Source organism: Orbicella franksi, chromosome 7 (genome assembly GCF_964199315.1).
Source record: "Orbicella franksi chromosome 7, jaOrbFran1.1, whole genome shotgun sequence".
Classification (NCBI taxonomy): domain Eukaryota; kingdom Metazoa; phylum Cnidaria; class Anthozoa; order Scleractinia; family Merulinidae; genus Orbicella; species Orbicella franksi.
The window spans coordinates 11,297,860-11,316,541 of NC_138151.1; the positions used below are offsets into that span (position 1 = coordinate 11,297,860).

General features: G+C 38.8%; 3 protein-coding genes across 3 annotated transcripts; 1 reads left to right on the forward strand and 2 right to left on the reverse strand.

The window, feature by feature from the left end:
• Nucleotides 1-865: 865 nt before the first annotated feature.
• LOC145492927 (methyltransferase-like protein 27) lies at nucleotides 866-2,884 on the forward strand. The gene is made up of 2 exons (XM_081472303.1): nucleotides 866-1,033; nucleotides 2,096-2,884. The coding sequence occupies exons 1-2, from the start codon at nucleotides 944-946 to the stop codon at nucleotides 2,648-2,650; spliced, it is 645 nt and encodes a 214-aa protein (XP_081328429.1). The 5' UTR covers nucleotides 866-943; the 3' UTR covers nucleotides 2,651-2,884.
• Nucleotides 2,885-2,972: 88 nt separating this feature from the next.
• Nucleotides 2,973-8,385, reverse strand: LOC145492928 (uncharacterized). Its single transcript, XM_081472304.1, has 4 exons — nucleotides 7,707-8,385; nucleotides 6,298-6,346; nucleotides 5,571-5,700; nucleotides 2,973-4,364 (listed from the first exon to the last, which is right to left on the reverse strand). The coding sequence occupies exons 2-4, from the start codon at nucleotides 6,338-6,340 to the stop codon at nucleotides 3,944-3,946; spliced, it is 594 nt and encodes a 197-aa protein (XP_081328430.1). The 5' UTR covers nucleotides 6,341-6,346; nucleotides 7,707-8,385; the 3' UTR covers nucleotides 2,973-3,943.
• A 2,657-nt stretch (nucleotides 8,386-11,042) lies between these two features.
• On the reverse strand, nucleotides 11,043-17,363 carry LOC145493202 (uncharacterized). The gene is made up of 6 exons (XM_081472618.1): nucleotides 16,927-17,363; nucleotides 16,743-16,828; nucleotides 15,912-15,941; nucleotides 14,949-15,054; nucleotides 13,763-13,931; nucleotides 11,043-11,998 (listed from the first exon to the last, which is right to left on the reverse strand). The coding sequence occupies exons 2-6, from the start codon at nucleotides 16,816-16,818 to the stop codon at nucleotides 11,765-11,767; spliced, it is 615 nt and encodes a 204-aa protein (XP_081328744.1). The 5' UTR covers nucleotides 16,819-16,828; nucleotides 16,927-17,363; the 3' UTR covers nucleotides 11,043-11,764.
• Nucleotides 17,364-18,682: the final 1,319 nt, after the last annotated feature.

An 18,682-nucleotide genomic window follows, 5' to 3' on the forward strand; every position in this document is an offset into this window, starting at 1 on the left:
ATGATGATAATAATAATAATAATCGTTTTTTTTTTTTATCTCGGCAGATCCCAAAGAGGGAGGTTTGTTTTCCCATTACAGACCACGTGATATTCTCTAAAAAATTGTTTTTCTTTCTTTTTTTTAATCCATCCTAAAATTATTTATTCATATACACGCGAGTATCATCACATGGTCTGAAATAGGGCAACAAACCGCCCAAGATATAAAGGTCTATTCGACTTGATAATTAAGTTGATCCGAGTTGCATCATGGGATACTTGAATATTTCTCGTTTGGCAGATCCCAAGCTATCTAGAACGGACTACGAAGTCAGATGGTACTATTTACGGGGGTATATTTAAATTTCCAACCTTAAAAAAAAAGATAAAAAAAATATCCTATTCAGACCGAAATGGAGAGGTATGAAGATTAAAACGTGACATGTCGCTATGTCAGTTTTTTGTTGTTGTTGTTGTTGTTTTTTTAACCAGAAATACTCCAAAATTTACAATTTGGACAGCTTTTCTTTTCCATCTACTCTGAAATCTTTGCACTTGTTAAGGTTACGATCCAAGTCCTGTTATTTCTATGAAAATAATCTATGTAATGCCTTATTCACTTTTCACATTTTGAACGTTGCGTCACGCAATGCTCTTTTGCGTGATGTCAAGGAGATTTTTCTCAGAGTACACAGTCTACACAATGTGTTATGAAAATAGCAACATTTGGATTCATCGTGTTTACTTTTATCCCCAGCCAGCTTCGGCGTGAATTTGATAATACCCACACTGCCTTTATTACTGTAGACAATCATTTCTCTTGCATCCAATCGTATTTCACTATTCAGGACATGTGTTAATAATGTTATTGTTCCCGACCGGCAGTGGTTAATATTCTGCCACGTCGTTCGACTCGTCGTGTAATAACTGTAGTCGTGCATATCAGCGTCCTAATATCTAAGATGGAAAAAGACAACTGTGGTTATAACAAACACGAAACGTTTGGCAAGCTCATGGAATTCTACAAAGAGGTAGCTCCAGATTACGACCAGGTAAACAAAAGCATTTCTTATATTAAGCTTACATTTTCAATGCGGTACTTGTTTAAATGAGTCTACTATTAGAATCGCGGCGTCTTCGCGGTAAATAACCTACAAACGTAATCTTGACTTGTTTTACACGAATTGTACACTTTTAGAATTTCGTTGCCTCTTGTTTTTGCCTTGAATGGCGTTTCATGAACGTTGTTTTGTCCTTTTAATCGATTTCGCCATTATTCACCGGTTGGATGGATTCACGATGACATTAACTAGTGTTAATTTGCATTGCAGTGAACAATATTTATGACATATTCGCCTGATTTTCTCTCATTGTTTGATTTAATGAACGCAATCCCATCGTAAACAAGAACATGTTTTTGTTATTTCATGATTAATGTTGTCAAAGTCAAGGAAGATGTATCGATTCCGGCATGTGTCGTTTCCAAAGAGAGGAAAGGGGAAGAAGAGCCTGCCTACATCGCTTAAAATTCTGAATTCTCAGTTCTTCTTGCCTCTTTCTTCCCCACTGAAAAGCCTGCTCGCAGGCTAGTATTATTATTACTACTATAACTGAAAAATCTCAAACCGTTGATAGACCTGTCATTGATAAAACCTGGATAAAATGATGGGTTTGACTTGGGTTTGCGGCCTGTGTCACGCAAGTTAACAATCTGTGGTTGTCACGCACAGTATATCACGGTTTGCACATCATAGTTTCGCATGACACAAGGCATCACATGAGTTGGTCGTTATAATACGTACATTTCTGTAATAGTTAGTCAAGAAAGAGGTCAATTTTCATATGGTATCAGAAATTCAAGGCCTCCCTGCTCATGGCAATCCCATGCCGACTTCCTACAGAGCGTGAGTTTGGTGGGCTGGTGGTCTCTCAGATTCCATTTTCGTCGGTACGAGATGTGGCAATGTATGTAAAGTATGTGTGTATGCTGGTCAGCAACGAATACACAACATTAATGTCCCAAAATGTTAGAATTCGTTCGGACCTTTTATTCAAAAAAGCTTATATCCTGTGGAAATTGTAGGAGTTTTAATGTTCCGGCTTTCTTTTGACAGGATGTAGAAGTCAACAGAGGGTACGTTGGACACGAGAATAGCGCAAAAATATTAGCAAACGCCCTAAAACAATTTAAGTTTTCTGAAGATTCAAGAATTCTTGATGTTGGTGCCGGAACAGGTCTGGTTGCAGAAGCATTGGTTAAGAGGAAGTTCACCAACATTGATGCTTTAGATGCGTCAGAAGATATTCTCAAAGAAGCGGAAAAGAAAGGAATTTACAAGAATTGTTACGTGGATTTACTGGGTCCCAATCGACGTTTACAGCTGGAAGACAACTGCTACGACGCAACCATTGCAGCTGGTGTTTTTACGTTAAACCACGTGAAAGCTGAAGGGGCCATGGACGAAATGGCGAGAGTTGTAAAGTCGGGTGGATTGGTTTGTTTCACGATTAGGGAAGATGTGATGTTTGAAGCAGAGTACGGGTACCAAGACAAAATGGACCAACTGTGCCGCGAGAAAGTCTGGAAGCTTGTATCACAGAGCAGGGAACAGTACCATAGCAAGAGCGACTGCATGAAATGTTTTGTGTACATTTACCAAGTTTTGTAAGGCTTACTGGTTCTTTCTTTCGTTCTACGTACAAAGTTATAAGGGAGGGCAAAGTGGAATTTTGGTCAAATCAGGATCAACCCTAGCCAGGAAAAACTTTCAACGTTGATTTCATGAATAAAAACTTTTATTAAACAAACTTTATTATTCTATCTTCAGATTTACTTCTTCTTCTTCTTTTTTATTTAACTCCGATGTAGGGTAATATACTTTAGTAATAAATCCTTTTAATCAGCATCGGCATTTTTCTTACTGCTCCAGCTGAACATGGTAGATTTGGAAAATGTAGTTACCTTGGGGACAAAAATCTCAGAAGTGAAATGATCCAGTCCATCATTCCGGTAATCATATCCTGTTTGCATTCAATTTTACATTTAGGACTGACTGTACTCACTGCTCAGGGTTTTTTTTTTTTTTTTTAATGCAGCTTCCGAGATTTTCATGTCGTTTACTTGCATGGACCCCATCGACTTAGGCAAAATGAGGGGGCACCCCGGGGACAGCTTGGAATCTTGCAAATGAAGGTTTTTCCTTGAGGTCACCTTGGCGAGACTCTAAAATCGCTACATTACTCATGACAGATCTCGGAATAGTTAGCCTGACTAATTTACGATTTTGATCGTCCCCGCAATCTTAACAGGCTTGATTCTTTTTATTTATTTAGTCCTCTTCTATCCTCTTCAATCCTGACACAGATACTTATTACATGCATGTAAGCTTTCATTCATGTATCTCGTCAACGGCACTGCTGTTGTTTTTTGTCCGCCATAATGCATGTCACTGCAAGTATCCAGTGGATATTTTAGTGGGGATCTCAGATATATAACAGTAGTTACGTTTACTTTATTTCTCATGGCGGAATTGTACCTTTGGGATACAAGCACTGCACTATTTTCCGGCGATGAAATTTGACCTTAATCAATTCAAAAGCTGTTAAGGTTTTCAGAGAAGAGAATATTATTCTTTTCTTTCTGATGATTTCGTTCCTCCTTTAAACACGAATTGAGTTTTACTAAAAGCGCGCTTACTAGACGATTCCTAACACTGTGGATCGACTTGTTCAGGCGGTTTAGAAGGTGAAGGACACTATCTACACCACCCTCTGTCAGTGGGGACGAAGTGTTTTTTTTTTTTAACCCCAGTGATTTGCCCACAAGATCCAGACAGACCCTCTCAACTAAGTCCCACTTCAAGCAGTTTAAGCGGGATCATTTCAATCATTTGAGAGCTGAAAACCGTTTGTCTAAGCGGCGAAGAGTACAGCGTGATGTTTTCCCTACCTCCCTGATCTTTTTACTCGTTAATTTGATGTTGATTCCGTAATTTCTCTCTTAACTCAGAAACCAGCATCTTCTCTCTGTGCATTCTCTCGTTTGACTCTTCCGTGCTCATGTTGGAATATCTAAACGACTGTTGTCTCGATGGCGGCATTCTCTCTTTGGGAAAGGAAAACATGTCTGCGCTTAACAAATCTTGACTGAGACGAGTAGGAGAATGACACGGTGGGCTGTTTGGCGGACAGCGATGCGAATTGTTCAGATTGTTTACGGACTCTATTATCTTTACTTCCATTGCTCGTGGAATTCTCATATTATCGACAAACGATGGCGAGAACATAGCTCTGGAGTTCGTCTCTCCGTGGTGCAATTGCTCTATATATCCTCGTGGATAATGGTCCACTGGATGCCTTGGGTCGCGATGGTTACCGTAAGCCCTGAAAGAAAGCAGCGAACCCTTATTAGTATTGGAAAATTAAAATGCTCTTGTTGTCGTTGCCTTTGTCGTTGATTGTTGGGGTGGTGGCGGTGAGTTTGGTGATGATGGTAGTGGTGGCGTTGGAGGTGGTAGTTATGGTGGTGGTGGCGGTGGCGGCGGTGGAGGTGGTAATGATGGTGATGGTCGGTGATGATGATGGTAGTGATGTTGGAGATGTGGTGCAGTGATGGCAGAGGTGTTAGGGATGTGGTGCAGTGATGGTAGTGATACTGGGGATGTGGTGTCAGAAACGATAGTGGTGGTGCGGTGGGAATGGTTGGTGGAGAGGTGAGGTTAAGGAGGGCTGGGAAAGAATATACTGCCCAGGTCGAAAAATCCTGTCTTGTCTCATACTAATTAATAGATCAGTGATGTTTCGATTTGTAAAATCCTTTTCAGTGAGCATCCTTCCAATCACACCGAACAAAAACAAAATTCAATATAAACAGAAGTTCACTACCATTACAAGGGCACATTTAGAGATAAGCCTATGGGGTACCTCGAGATTCGATTCTTCTGTATTAAAAATCTCTGTTTAAGTAATAGCAAACCATAGTAATCCATTTGAAGATAACGATGTCACGACTCATCTCTGGTGTCTGGTCAAACCTGTCCGCCAGAGCAGATCCCTGTCCGCCAGAGGCGAAACTGAAAGTTGCTTTAATTCTCGGACCCATTGCACAAAAATGTTATGAGACCTATCATCCCTGCGATCATGTTTTAAAGACAGAGAAACAACTTAAATTCATACACCTGACGTAGGGCGAACTCTGGAAGGTGTGGCACAAGAACGTTCAAGCTTTAAAGAGACTCAATTATGCGCCCATGGCGCTACGAGGACAGATGATAATGATGATGATGTTTTAATGAACGCCTACTACATAATTTCCGTTAAATGTTCTTCAGTTCAGAGCTCAACAACTCGCTTCGGCCTGATTACCGTCTCCATAGCAACGTTTTATGCACCTTCTTTACGTCACATTAAAAACGTGATAGTTTTCGAAGAACTCTAGTGCAATCAGTCCCTGCGTTATTCAGCGAGCGTGGTTTGAGAACGAACGCCAGAAAATTCTGCTGCAGTTTCGAAGCGTTATCAATTTATAAAAAGATTCAGCGAGTGACCTGTTTTTTTCCAAATGGTAATTAAGGGAAAATACGATCTTACCTTTTATTTTTGCGGTTCCTTCTTTGGCAGCAAATGACATAGCTGTAGTAAATAGCTACTATTATCATAGTGACCACAAGGACTCCAGCCACACACCAGATGACGATCATCCAATACGGAATGTCTGTGTCTACAGAATAAAAATAACGAAAATCAAACATGATCATCAAGCAGTTCGGAAATAGTCAAAGAGAATACCATGCTGTTTGTGGATAAAAGTCACTTTGGCTTTCAGGGTGTATTACCGCTAACATTTGTTACGGTTTGGCTTGCACGCGTAAAGTTCTTAACAAAGTTGCGAGCATCAGTAACGCGAAGATCAAGGCAACCGTTAGCCGTGTTGAAACCACTCTATTGCAACGTATACGATCTGTTACTACCTAATTCCTTGATTTACCATCAACTTGAACTCTTGAAATGGAAACCTACAATCTTCCACCAAGCCATTTCATTAACATTGTTAAACTAGCAAAAGTTAAGCTGAGGATATTATAGCTAGCAAATAAGTAAATATGAAAATTCAACAGTTATCTACTATTCTTGTCTTTACAACTAGCTACAGTGCCTCGGTACGTTCAAATAATTCATCTCACACAGATCAAACGTTTTAATTTCAAAAGAGGTGATGGGTCGCTAATATTAGGGTAAAAGAAGGAAATTTAAAACACGTTAACATTATGCAGCCTACTTTAGTGTCTTTTAACTGCTGACACAACTAAATTGTCACCTTTTGCCTCCGTTGTTGGCGATATAGTTGTTTCATTGGCCATACCAACCTACAAGAGAAGATCAAGCACCTAATCAAACATCATAGTCAGCACAGACCGAGCGCAACGAAGGTCCGTACAAAAACGACCGAGGGCCAAGATTCCCCAGCACGACTCGACCAAGCTAGGTTAGTAGGTAATTTATTATATGGCACAAAACAGAACATGCATGACTTATAACCATTTCCATGGAAACGGTCCGTATGGCAAAATCTAGACCAAGAAAGAACCAATCATAGCGCTTGTAGTTACCTCACGACCACCTTACCATATAATAAAACCGCGTATTGGTGGTGTTTTCTGGGTTTTAGTCAGAGCAAAAAAGGAAGGTATGTCTGATTGACTGGTGAAACGTTGAACTGTGTATTCGGCTAACTATGAACTGGTTATCCAAAAATCGGTTGCGAACTAACATTGTAGGTCGGCAATGTGTACAGAAAGTCAGAACGGCTACTAAAAACGGATATTATTGGATGCGGTTCACTTAGACTTTTTATCGACTAAACAACAGGCCATAGTATGAACACGGTAGCATAATCAAACGCATGGTCGCAAAAAAATGTTATGTTGAAGTTTGTTTCTCCCGGGCTAAAGCAGGAGAAATTACTTCTATGTACATTCTGCTATGTACATTCATTTGATGATCACGGACTGAAATTATGAGCCAAAGGAGACAATTCAATAAAAGGAAAATTAATGCTAAATCCAGCCTGAAACATCCGGCAGGTTCCTTAAGAATATGCAAAACACATTTGCTAATGATTTCGTAAACATCGATAGCTTTTAAAGCTAGAGGTTAAACGCATATATTTGTAAATTTAACGTCGAATACGTTTTTGATTTCGAATATGAGAAAAACGAGGATCTGTGTAACACAGTTTCGACGTTGGAAATTAATTAAAAAGGGACCAGTTCTTTCACGACATATTTAACTTACATTAGTTACTAAATGAATCGAAAATGAGCTAATTTAAGTTTGACGACGTGTTTTATTAGCGATGTAGTTATGTGAGGTCTTTTTTTATTGCTTTCTATATACACGGTAGAGTCGTTTGTTATTTAACGAGGTGATTTCCACACTGGTTATGATATGTTTAAATTGCACGCATACAAATGTTCTAAAATTAACGGGCAACTTACTTTGCTTAATTATTTTCTCCACGTCCTTTACATGACAGAGTCGCTATCATTGCAGGTAACAAATAATTCTCACGTGCATAGTAAAATAAGCTTTTCCATCAGTTATGTGCTTTGCAGTTTCGCAGAATAAAAATGTATGTGGCATTTGCGAATCATGCACAAGTATTGCTAGTAATATTATGACGCTGAACTTTCTTAATGAAGCGGTGGCAAGTTAAATTCGACTTACCTTTAATGCTTTAAATCCCAGTGGAGAAAATTACATAGTGATGCGATGTCCTCGCTGCCTTTCTCGTCTTCTTCCAAAAACGAAGCGGGAAGTTCTCCTTCGGGAAGCTGAGCGGAATCGAACGTACACGATCTGTCGTAACATTCGCTAATGGACTTCCTTGTTTGTAAATTTTAGCAGCTGAATACAACACAAGCAAAAATATCCAAGAAAAACCAACGGTCGGTTCCCACGTTTCCTGGCTATATTCAACAAAACCTGTGTCGAATTATTCCTTACTGTCGAACTGGCTCCACGAAAAGCCCAATTCCAGTAAGATTTTTTTTTTCCGTCGCGCGAGTGTTCGGTTCAAATGCAGTTCATCTGAAATCATTTAAAAGCATATTATTCCTGTTGTATTTAAACAACCGCGCTCGCTGAATAACATTTGTCTAATACTGAGTTCGTGCCAAGACATTCGGGAGCGTGGTAATTGAATAAACTCTGAACAACGAAACAAATGACGGAATACTTTCTTTTGCCTGATGGAACGGTAGTAACCGTCACAGAAACGCGTGCCTACTTCTCAATACTTCAAGGTCCAATACACGATTCGAAAACGCCAAAAGCAATTGCTTTTTTTCATGAGACGAAATTATTTTCTGTAAACGCGAAAACTACTGTGCGGCGTTGTTCAAAAGCAAAAACAACTTAAAAAGCCGCAGGTGATTTTTCCAAATATGGAACACGACCACAGGTTCCAAATATGGCCGCTTCCGAACAAAGACACGAATTGTCTTTATGCTGGTCGGCCATCGTCCGAGTTTTCTACGTGCGTGCTATCAACTACGTTCCTTGAAGCATCATTACTTATTTTCTCGGTTTAATTCAAATAATTTGTCGTAAAATTGCGGCATTCCCATCACAAAGTTTAATTAAAATGCCACGTCTGTTGCGACAAACTTTGCATAGCTTTTCTGTCAACAATACGTTTTCCGCAGATAATTGTTTTGAAGTAGCATAATAACTTTAATTGAAGTATACAGGGTGTATTGACCATTAAAGTGTTTGACTTGTACCTGCAATAACGTCAATAATGAAGAAAAACGATCTCCATAAATTTGAAAACCTCCTATATAGCCAGCTACCAGGCTATTAGACGATATAGGATTTATTTAAACGTTTTTTCCTCACGCATATATATATATTTTTTTTTTTTTTTTTGAGTTCATATTATTATGACTAAACATTGAGAGGAACAAATACGAATAAATTATTTCAGCGCTAGGTTATTACATAATACACTGATATTTTGACAGTTTTCAATATTTCATATTTATTCATGTTGAACTTTTTTAAATGAACTGCATGCATGTATAAGATCGATTTTCAGTGCCACATTAGGCCCCTTCCACATTACGCCCAAGAAATTTGAAAGCGGCATTTTCACTCCGGAGAACGCATCAAATGTTCTGCGTCCACACTACGCCGGAGAAATTTAAAAACACAACAATCACCGGATTGTGTTTGAGGAAAACTGGGGCAGGGAAATCGGATGATTATCGTGACGTCATCGTTTTCGACAAGCTTCGTTTTCAAAATGTTTTCCGTTCACACTAAAACGCAAAGCCTGAATTTTCAAATTCCTCAGGTTTGAAGGGAATTTTCGAAAAGTTCCGTTTTCGTGACGGATTAGAGTGGACGGTAGGCCTAACCGAAGAAAAAAAGCTGCGTTTTCAAATTCTCCGGCGCAGTGTGGACGCTGCCTAAATGTTACCGAGCCCCCTTCAACTTTTGAAACATGAGAAGGAAACCCGATCAATATATATGAAGTAAGAGAAGAACGCTTTCATGGCGAAAGACGACAGAAAGATGAAGGATGAAAGATGTCGGTCTATCAGAACAAAACAAAAATAGCAGAACTCATCTAGCATACAAATGTAAATACTGCAATCTGATTGGCTGAGCCAATGAACGTACACTACGAGCCATCAATCAGTTGCTTACAGAATGGCAACGTTTTCTTGTTTTCCAAATTTTAGGAAGATTGAAATTAAGCGGAAATTCACTGGTACACAAGATTAGAATCTCAAAATTATTGAGACTCTACAGCAGCTGCAAGTCTCAAATGCAATTCATTTCGCCCGTGATTTCCATAGCTATAGCGGAAATCATCACAGTTAGAATTCTACTAAAAAATATATTATGAGTCGAGATTTCTATGAGGTGATAGCAGATGCAGCCTTCGGTCTCATCAACTCAGTTTATAGAAATTTCGAGCTCATAATGTGGTTAATTAGAATATTATAAACAAAAAGTATGCCCCCGAAAAAAAACAACAACCGATTGAGTAACAGCTATCCACATCGACACAAAACAAGTGCAACGAAAGACATGAATGAGGTCCGTTGATCACTGATGAAGAGATTTCGCTTGATATGCAAATAAACTCGATAATTATAAAGTCGGCCATTTTTACGCAGAGACCCCTACGAGCCTCACTCTGATGTTGGTAGTTACCATTCCCCCCAAGCCTACATCATAAGGGAGGTCCTGTATATTACTGTAAGTACTAAATTGTGGATAGTGCACGCTTTAATTTGGTATGAAAGTGGGTATGATTTTAATAAGAAACGAGATCGTACCATAATGCTTATTTATCCAGGTGATGAGACTTGACATTTTTTCTTCAAAAGGACGTGTCGCCTGTTCGTGTTATTAGTGTTAATTCTCGTGCTACACCGCATTTTTGTTCTTATTCCTCAGATCATTTGAAATGCTCTAAATTGTTAGTTGATGAAATTTCGAAATGTTTAACTGTCTAAATAAGCCAGCTCACTGCAGTAAACGCAATCTAACAAAATGAAAACACTCAGACTTCCACTGAATTTTTAAGCAATACGGGTACGTTTAATCTGGAATATACAGCCATATGTCTTAACCGATTGATCCGGTGTTTACTACAAGCCTCGTGTATGGGCGCTTGCGTGTGCTGTTACCGTTCCCAAATTCTCAACTAGCCAATCATAAGCTGTGTATACTGTCGGCATATCCTGCGATATCGAGTCACTGACCTGATATAGTCACGAGGTCATGGTCACCTGGCCGAATTTGGGTATGGTAAATACCTAATCGCACCTTTTTGGTACGCTTCGGCTGCATATCAGACTCATTTGGTCTCTCCATGGGTGTTTTGGATCGGCTACGTCTCGCCAAAATAGGAATCATGGCTTGACCAAACTTGCCTGATATGCTGCCAAAGCTTACCAAAAGAGTACGATTGGGTATATGGAAAAAAAATTCCACTCCATTATAAGTTAAGGCGTAAAAAAGAATAATACGACAGGACTCAATAACACAACAGGACTCAGAACAGTATCCTGCAGTTTAAAAGAATATAAATTTACAAATCATCGAGAATATCCTTGTGGCTTGTGGTGAAGAATCGTAAACTCAGTAACTCGTTCGCTGCGCTCACTCGCTGGTTTGCCGATTCTTCACAACTCGTGAATAAAAATCATTCGCGCTCACCGACCATGAAGTAATTTACCCATCTCCAACGTCACTTTATAACTAAATCTCGAATCTATTAAGCGCCTTGTTTCCTTATAATCCAGCAGATTCGCGCACTGGTTTATAAGAATTGTGGGTTTTGTGGTAAAAGCACCAAGCTTGGCACAGTGATGGTTTATTACATGGTGAACAATATTGGGTATGGAGCCCATCGAGATCTCTATCCAATAGGTAACCCAAGACTATTCCTGAACCGGTAAATAATTGCATGTATTTGTAGTTGACTAAGTGTGATGTGTCTGACCTGTTCATCATGCTTAATCTTTGCTGTTACTTTTTTTGTTATGTGTGTTCTTATATTAATATATTGTAACAAGTGCAATCACTTGGAATAAAGTTGGAAAAACAACATTAACCAGCTGGATCACATACACAATAACTCCGTTCCATTTCTGAAGCATTATTGTGTCCCTCCCCCAAGCCCGTTTTTTTTTTTTCAAAAGAAACGCCTTTACATGACACGCGCTGCCAGTATAGGGCTTCACAGAGCTTCTTTGTGCTTGATTCTACAGCTGTTTAGAAGTACTGATGGTAGTGGTGGTGTAGCGGGAGGTGCGGCTGGAGCGGGAGGTGTCGTCCACAGACCTCTCTCCCCTCTCGTATCCGCTGTTGTCGAAAGTTGATTCCAATTTGGCCATTTTCTCGCTAACCATGGTATCCTTCTGACCCTTTTCTGTTGGTGGTGAACCTCTTTTTACCTCGACTTCCATAACTGCCGCTTCATTTTCATAAGCAGCATTCTGTTAAGTGTAAAAAAACATGTCTTTATTTGTACGTAAAATATAAAATAGAAATGTGTGGTTTCCTGCTAAGGGCTATAAATCGTGGGCCCCGTCTCCTGCATCTTCAGTGTTACATGGTTAGCAGGGGACGTTAAGAAACCCACACACTTATCATAAAGTGTAGGGCACGGAGTCCCCGGTTTTGTGCTCTAGGTTTGTCTCACGGGTTGGTGCTTCACATGGCGTTAACCTCAGTGCACCTCTTCCCCCTTGGACAGAATTTCCAAGAAAAATTGCTATGTCTTTGTCTCTATGTCCATGTACCTCGAAACGGTAAGGTTGCGACGCGGTGTTGAGAGAAAGAAACAATGGTCTATATATTACTGCAGACCGTCTTCATCAACCTTGTTCCATTGGAAAGAGGTTGAGTCTTTATCTTAACTGATCAATTTGTTGAGTCGTTTCTGTTCAGTTTTGTCCTCTGAGTGAAGTATTTTGTTTACGTCTACATAATGAAAAACAACAACAAAAACGTAGATTTCTCAGGATGAAGAGTGAAGAAGAAGAAGAAGGAGGAGGAGGAGGAGGAGATGATGATGATGATGATGATGATGATGATGATGATGATGATGATGATGAAAAACAAAAACAACAATATAATGAACAAGAAGATGATGATTATGCAAATTTGAATCCAGGCCTATGAGGTTGAAAGGCGAGTGCTGAATAGAAACTATTTTGGTATCAGAGCTCTATCGTTAGTATGACGTCACTTATTCTTTAGCCAGAAACAATCACCGGAGATGGAAATACAGCAAACAGTCAATGAACAGTAAGCTGAATAGAAAATTAAAATCCTCAAGAGTAAATAATAGATCGATTTACATAGTACAAGCAATTTTGCATGGCTGAAAATTCTTGGATAGGCTTAGAGTTGTTTTGAAGTGAGTGTACTAAAACCAGGCCAATGCTATTACTTAAGTCCGTTATAAACGGCACAGGCAATTCAGTCATCAAGGAAAGAAGAACGATTTTTTTTTCTTATTTTTTTAGCCAGTAGCTACACTACTGACCAAAGCTAATTCAGATCACTCTATGTACATCGTCGAACGATGTTGTTATTCTCTCTAATTCACAAAGGTAACGTTTCTCGGACGCAGAGACCGCACAGTTGGGTTGCAGAAAAATTACACAACTGACCTTAATCAATTTTACAACAACTGCTAAATTCTCCCGCGCTCATTGGCTAATTTTCATTATCAGTAGGCAGACAGACTCGTGAATTAATAATTTATGCGATGCTGACACCTTCTTGATATTACAAAAAAAAAATAACGACAAATAGACGTCAGTTTTTCGTGCGTTTGTCCTGTTATCAGGAACAATTAATTTCGTCATAAAATTGTCAAAGTGAACTGCGGTGGAAAATATGAAGATTTCATTTATCATCGCAGTGTATATGATCTTTCATATATTCATTCGTATTCCTCACAATCTACAGGTATTATGACGAACTCACGATGTGACTAGCTCCCAGTTGGCAAGATAGCTCAGTTGATAGAGCACTTCACCGGTATCGCAGAGGTCATGGTTTCGAATCCCGCTGAAGCCTGAATTTTTTTTGTGTGTGTGTGTGTGTGACAGACTTGAATTTCACAGCTGCTTAAGTTGTGTATGTTACTGCGATGATCATTGATGTCTTCATCCAATCTATTATGTCATTATGTCATTATGTCATCTATGTCGTTATGTCGCTAATATGAACTAAACACAAGTCTTTACCTTCACTGGCTTGCCATCTGTGCCAATCACTGTAGCCGAATTAATCCCAGGTAGGTAAATGGAGTTCGTTGTGCGGCGAGAGTAAATGCTATGTCCATAAAAGGGACTGCTTATGTCACCAACACTTTCGCGTTCGCGGTAAGATACTTGGTATGTCTTCTGTAGCGTCCTAAAATTGTAGACAAACAAAAAAAACAATTACACAATCACAGTATCTATTATAAGTATAAATCTACTAGCGTTCTATCACGAATGGCGTTCACTGATTGGCCACGCTACTCACTATCTATTCTGTTGTAGATAGTGAGTAGCATAGCAGTGTGCGAGTGTTAACAAAATGACGGCCGCTTCTTTGCGTTTTCGAGGTGTCTTAGATAAAGGGTTGAACGACAAGTAGATTTATACTACAACAATTAGATCATTTTCTCTCGATCTCGATCTCTATGCGTGAAAGTTAACGGGGGTGCAGCCCGAGTCAACTATCACGCGATAGAAATATCGAGCTCATAATCTAATTGTTAAGTAGAATTCTATCAGTATACTAGTGCAAATTTTGCAATCTGATTAGTTGAGCCATTACACATTATCACCCATTAGTGTCCTATGGCCTGAGGTCGTCCGCATAATGACGTTTTTGTAGTTTCGCCGATGTTTCGAACGAAGTTTCAGAAACATTACTGGATGGTTCAATCTTTAAGAAGACTAAAGAAAAAAAAAGTGCTGTTATGCGAGTTTAAAACCTTGCAGGGGCGGATCCAAGATTTTTCACTCAGTCAAGTGGTGTTGGATGGTGCCTTGGGATTGTAGAAGTAATGGGGCATGCCCCAAAAATGTTTCAATTTGAGAATTGGAACCTTATTTAGAACTGTTAAACCACAAATACTAGGCATGCCACAAAGTAGAGATAACATTGAGGTAGCTGTCCTGAGTGTTCCCCTTCATTTCTGCTACAATATTCACAATTTATTTCAATTCGTTTACTTTTTGCTTCTTCAAAAAGGGTCGGCTAGCCACACAATCCACCCTTCCCCTAAATCTGCCCCTGCCTCAGAATTAGTCAAATGTGCAACATGAAGCATTTAACATGCAACATGCAATAGACGTTCAACATGCAAAATGCAACATTGAACATTCAAAATGCAACATGCAACGATTAACAATCACTGCACTACTCTGGATGGCTCACCTGTCTTCGTCGATTCTTCTGTAGACACACACTGACGTTATAATCAAGAGAATCAAGAAGATTATTGCCAACACAAGGAATGCAATGGCACACCTTACAAGGATGGCTGAAAAAAATACGTGTATTGATAATCCAGTTAACATTGCTATTATTCTTGAGGGTGATCAGGGGTCTCAGCAATGTTGGTTTGGTGTGAATTTACGGTTAGAAGCATTTACAAATTTGATATTTCATATTTGATATTTGAAAGATAAATGGTTAGTTAGTATAAGCATCCAGGTAAAATGACAAAGATGCATTTCTTGGTAGACGTACTTCACTAAACGAAGATGCAGCTTAGCTAGAGCAACTTCCTGAATCCGTAGCTAGTTCTGGCATATAATGAATCTAGGTTTGGGTAGACCCGCATTGCATGACTTGCGGCATTGAATCATTTAAAGCGTGTTAATAGGTGTTCAGCCATTTAGTTGTTTTAAAAGTACATAAATCGCAGAAACAATATTATCGGGTTCTTGGGAGTTTGGCATGTGTTGTCAAAATTATATAGCCAGAAACTTCTGGTTTATACAACAGTGTTTACACGTTTTCCTGAAGTTGCACGTTCTGAGGGCAGGAGCTTAGGAGTTTGAACAAAGGTGGTTGGTTCATACAGCATATACACTTGGCACGTGTTAACATGAAATATTATATATAACATAAAGACTTTAAGTTTTAACTCAAGTTTTCGCTAATGAACGATCTTCGAATTATCGTTAGTTATGACTCTTCCTCAATTTTTTGAGATGAAATACGAGAGATATACCTCGCGCAAGTTTCCAATTGGTTTCATAGTAGGCTCCGAAGTAGTGTGGATCTAATTTTGCGTAATTAAAAAAGCTCATGAATTCATGGCCCGATACAGGGTTCGATTACTCAACGAAAGGCGAGGACTTTCAATAAAATTGTTCTGTTCTTTCAACATACCATCATATTCCTCGTTTATGATGTACTCTCCTGCAAAGAGATATAAATATATATATATATATATTAATCACACACAACGGGAAAAATTGAACTTGACAAATTTGCTAAGGACTTGATAAATGGTTGGAAATAAAACTCTGTTATTGTACTTAGATTGTACCAAATAGCAACTGTATATACTCTTGACTCTTACTGAATACAACACATGGCTCAATATTTCTGCATCCATTAGGCTGCTATCAGGATATAATGGTGGTTTCTAAAGGATTCATGCACACAAAACTACAAAACGAGGAATATCTAAAGCTGCAGCTTTCAATACTTCCTGTTTGGAGCATTTTAAATACACTCTCACCGTAACTTTCCAAGGTAAAAAAGTGTTTGGATTTGCTTAGTTCACCATTCTACTGATTAACCTATCCACCGTCGTACATTGAAACACAAAAGCATTAGCACATTAAAAATCCAGTTACCTCTTGCTACAGAGGAATAATTTTTCAATAATATTTCAGCGAAGCTGATAGAAATTTAGTGTCGTGGATCAAGGCACAATGATTCGATCTTTTTTTTCATTTGGAGTGAAGGCGATTTAGGTTAACTGAGAATTTTCTGCTTGAATAATTGTTTTTATTCCAAAGGAATGGAAGTTCGTGCGAACAAATGTAAATTGTGATCGAAAATGCGGCAAACATTCGTCAACACGGCGTCTATATTGGCACATATATGTTCTCTGTGGGTTGGCAAGGACTTTGTCGTAAAACGTGTAAACTACACATTTGTGGTGTGTTCCTTAAAATGCTTTACAAGTTAAGTAACTGACCACAGACTTACCTGCTCCTTGAACGCTGGGCAACCAGAAACTACACAACAAACCAAACCAAATGACTCCGAAAGACAATTTCTTCATCTTAATTTGCCTGAAGTATCAAAAGAATGAAAGACACGCGGTGTGAAAACCGATCCTGTTCGAATGGAAGCTTAAATCGGAGGAAAAGATGATTTCGTCGAAACTTACGATTGGAATGGCTATCTAGCCGTTAACTCCACAGGACATGAAAGCAAGCTTAAATTCTTGTTGTAAATAACACAAACAAAAATGTCTTGTAATAACATGTACCTTGAGAGTTAATTAATCCCAAAAGGCAACAGATTCAGTGGGCCACACAAAAGAAATTCATGTGATTTTACATATTTTTCGCGGTCCATGAAGCGCAGATAATGAAGGCATAATCCGGGAATTCAAGCGGAGTTGGTGGCGAGAATGTTCGAGCTCGCTATGAATTGTTTCAGATTTCTTTGGTGTTCCCCCTCAGAGTGAGATTAAAAGAGCTATTTTGAAAACAGTGGCCAATGTTTTCAAGTCCGGTCGTTCATAAACCGTCTCATTCCTAATCATTATTGTATGTTCGGTTCATTGTAGCTTCTTTGTTGTCTTTCTGCCACAAAGACCAATTAAATTTTGCAGTCCTTAGCACGTACTATAATCATTAGTTTTATGGTTTCCCTTACAGTTTGAGAGAATTTTATACCAATGACAAAAAAATGACTTGTTATAGCTTGACACAGTTCCTTTGACGGTGACATAGGCCTGTCACCATGTAAACCAAGGATTCAATGCCAACAAATTCCTCCTACAACTACAAATACATGTTGTAACGATTTCGCAACCTTTGATAATTAAAGTGGTCAACCTCTTCAAATCTAACGGGAGCTATCCGAATAACTCATACTTATACAACCTCTCACCCTAAAAAATTAATATCCAGCTATTTCAGACCAGAGCAGACTCGGCACATTTCTGACAATGACGACTTGAACCTCATTGAATGAGAGAAAATTAAATAATTGGAAGTAAAAAAAGAAAGGAAAAACAGACAATCCATGCACGAATGTAGTGATTAAATATGAGATGTTCAAAGAGTTAGGTCAGAGTTACAACAACGAGTCAACAGAAGGATGTTATGAATAAACACTTCTATCGTTTAAGAACATTTTATTAATATACGGACTAATATAATATTATTTTTCGTTTCTCAAAATGCCTGGCATTTTTGTAATTCCACTCTTGGCCGGTGATTTTTTAAGGGGAATGGGGGTGGGGGTGCTTTCAGATTGTCATAGCAGGCAGGCGAATGTGACATATTCTGTCACTCTCCTCCCTCAAGAAACCTTCCTAACCCAAAGAAGAGATCAGCAATTCATGAAAAATAGAACGTTTCACATGACGTCACAGCAGCCGTATTGATGTACGAAAGGAACGAAACTGCGACCACGTTGGTGTCGTAAACCACTCCTGTTTGAGTTGAACTCTATACTAAACACAATCTTATTCCAACAAATGTTTATGGCTGTTGACCCCTAAGTGGAAATGCTCTGTACACTAGAATTCTAGATGGATGCAATAACTTTTCAGATAATTTATGTCATTTTAGCGCATGTGTAGAAAGGAGGGAAGTCAATAGCAGCAATCAATTTATCTGCTATATCCAATATTAAGTCACGCATAAACTTTAATTTAACCTAACTGTATAAAAGATAATAATACTACGAGCAAACAGGAAATATCAAAGCGTTCTCTTCATTTATTGTCCATTCCTGTTGTATTGAACCCTGGGAAGTCGAGTCAATTTGACAGAAGCTTCAAAAAGTAAACTGAAAGGTTTGACTGTAAACTGTATTGACTCAATTTTGAGTTTTAACAAACGTCCTTGCAGAAATTCTCGCGTGCTCATTGCCTAATTTTCATTGTCAATAAGCGGACAGACACATAA

Excerpts from the sequence above, each read along its gene's own strand:
- LOC145493202 (XM_081472618.1), bottom strand. The coding sequence starts at position 16,818 with ATGAAGAAATTGTCTTTCGGAGTCATTTGGTTTGGTTTGTTGTGTAGT. Across the intron at positions 15,942-16,742 it reads GCCCAGCGTTCAAGGAGCAG|GAGAGTACATCATAAACGAG; the intron begins GTAAGTCTGTGG and ends ATCTCTTTGCAG. Across the intron at positions 11,999-13,762 it reads CAGATGGCAAGCCAGTGAAG|AATGCTGCTTATGAAAATGA; the intron begins GTAAAGACTTGT and ends TACACTTAACAG.
- LOC145492928 (XM_081472304.1), bottom strand. The coding sequence starts at position 6,340 with ATGGCCAATGAAACAACTATATCGCCAACAACGGAGGCAAAAG. Across the intron at positions 5,701-6,297 it reads GCCAACAACGGAGGCAAAAG|ACACAGACATTCCGTATTGG; the intron begins GTGACAATTTAG and ends TTTATTCTGTAG. Across the intron at positions 4,365-5,570 it reads AGGAACCGCAAAAATAAAAG|GGCTTACGGTAACCATCGCG; the intron begins GTAAGATCGTAT and ends GCTTTCTTTCAG.
- LOC145492927 (XM_081472303.1), top strand. The coding sequence starts at position 944 with ATGGAAAAAGACAACTGTGGTTATAACAAACACGAAACGTTTGGCAAG. Across the intron at positions 1,034-2,095 it reads TAGCTCCAGATTACGACCAG|GATGTAGAAGTCAACAGAGG; the intron begins GTAAACAAAAGC and ends TTCTTTTGACAG.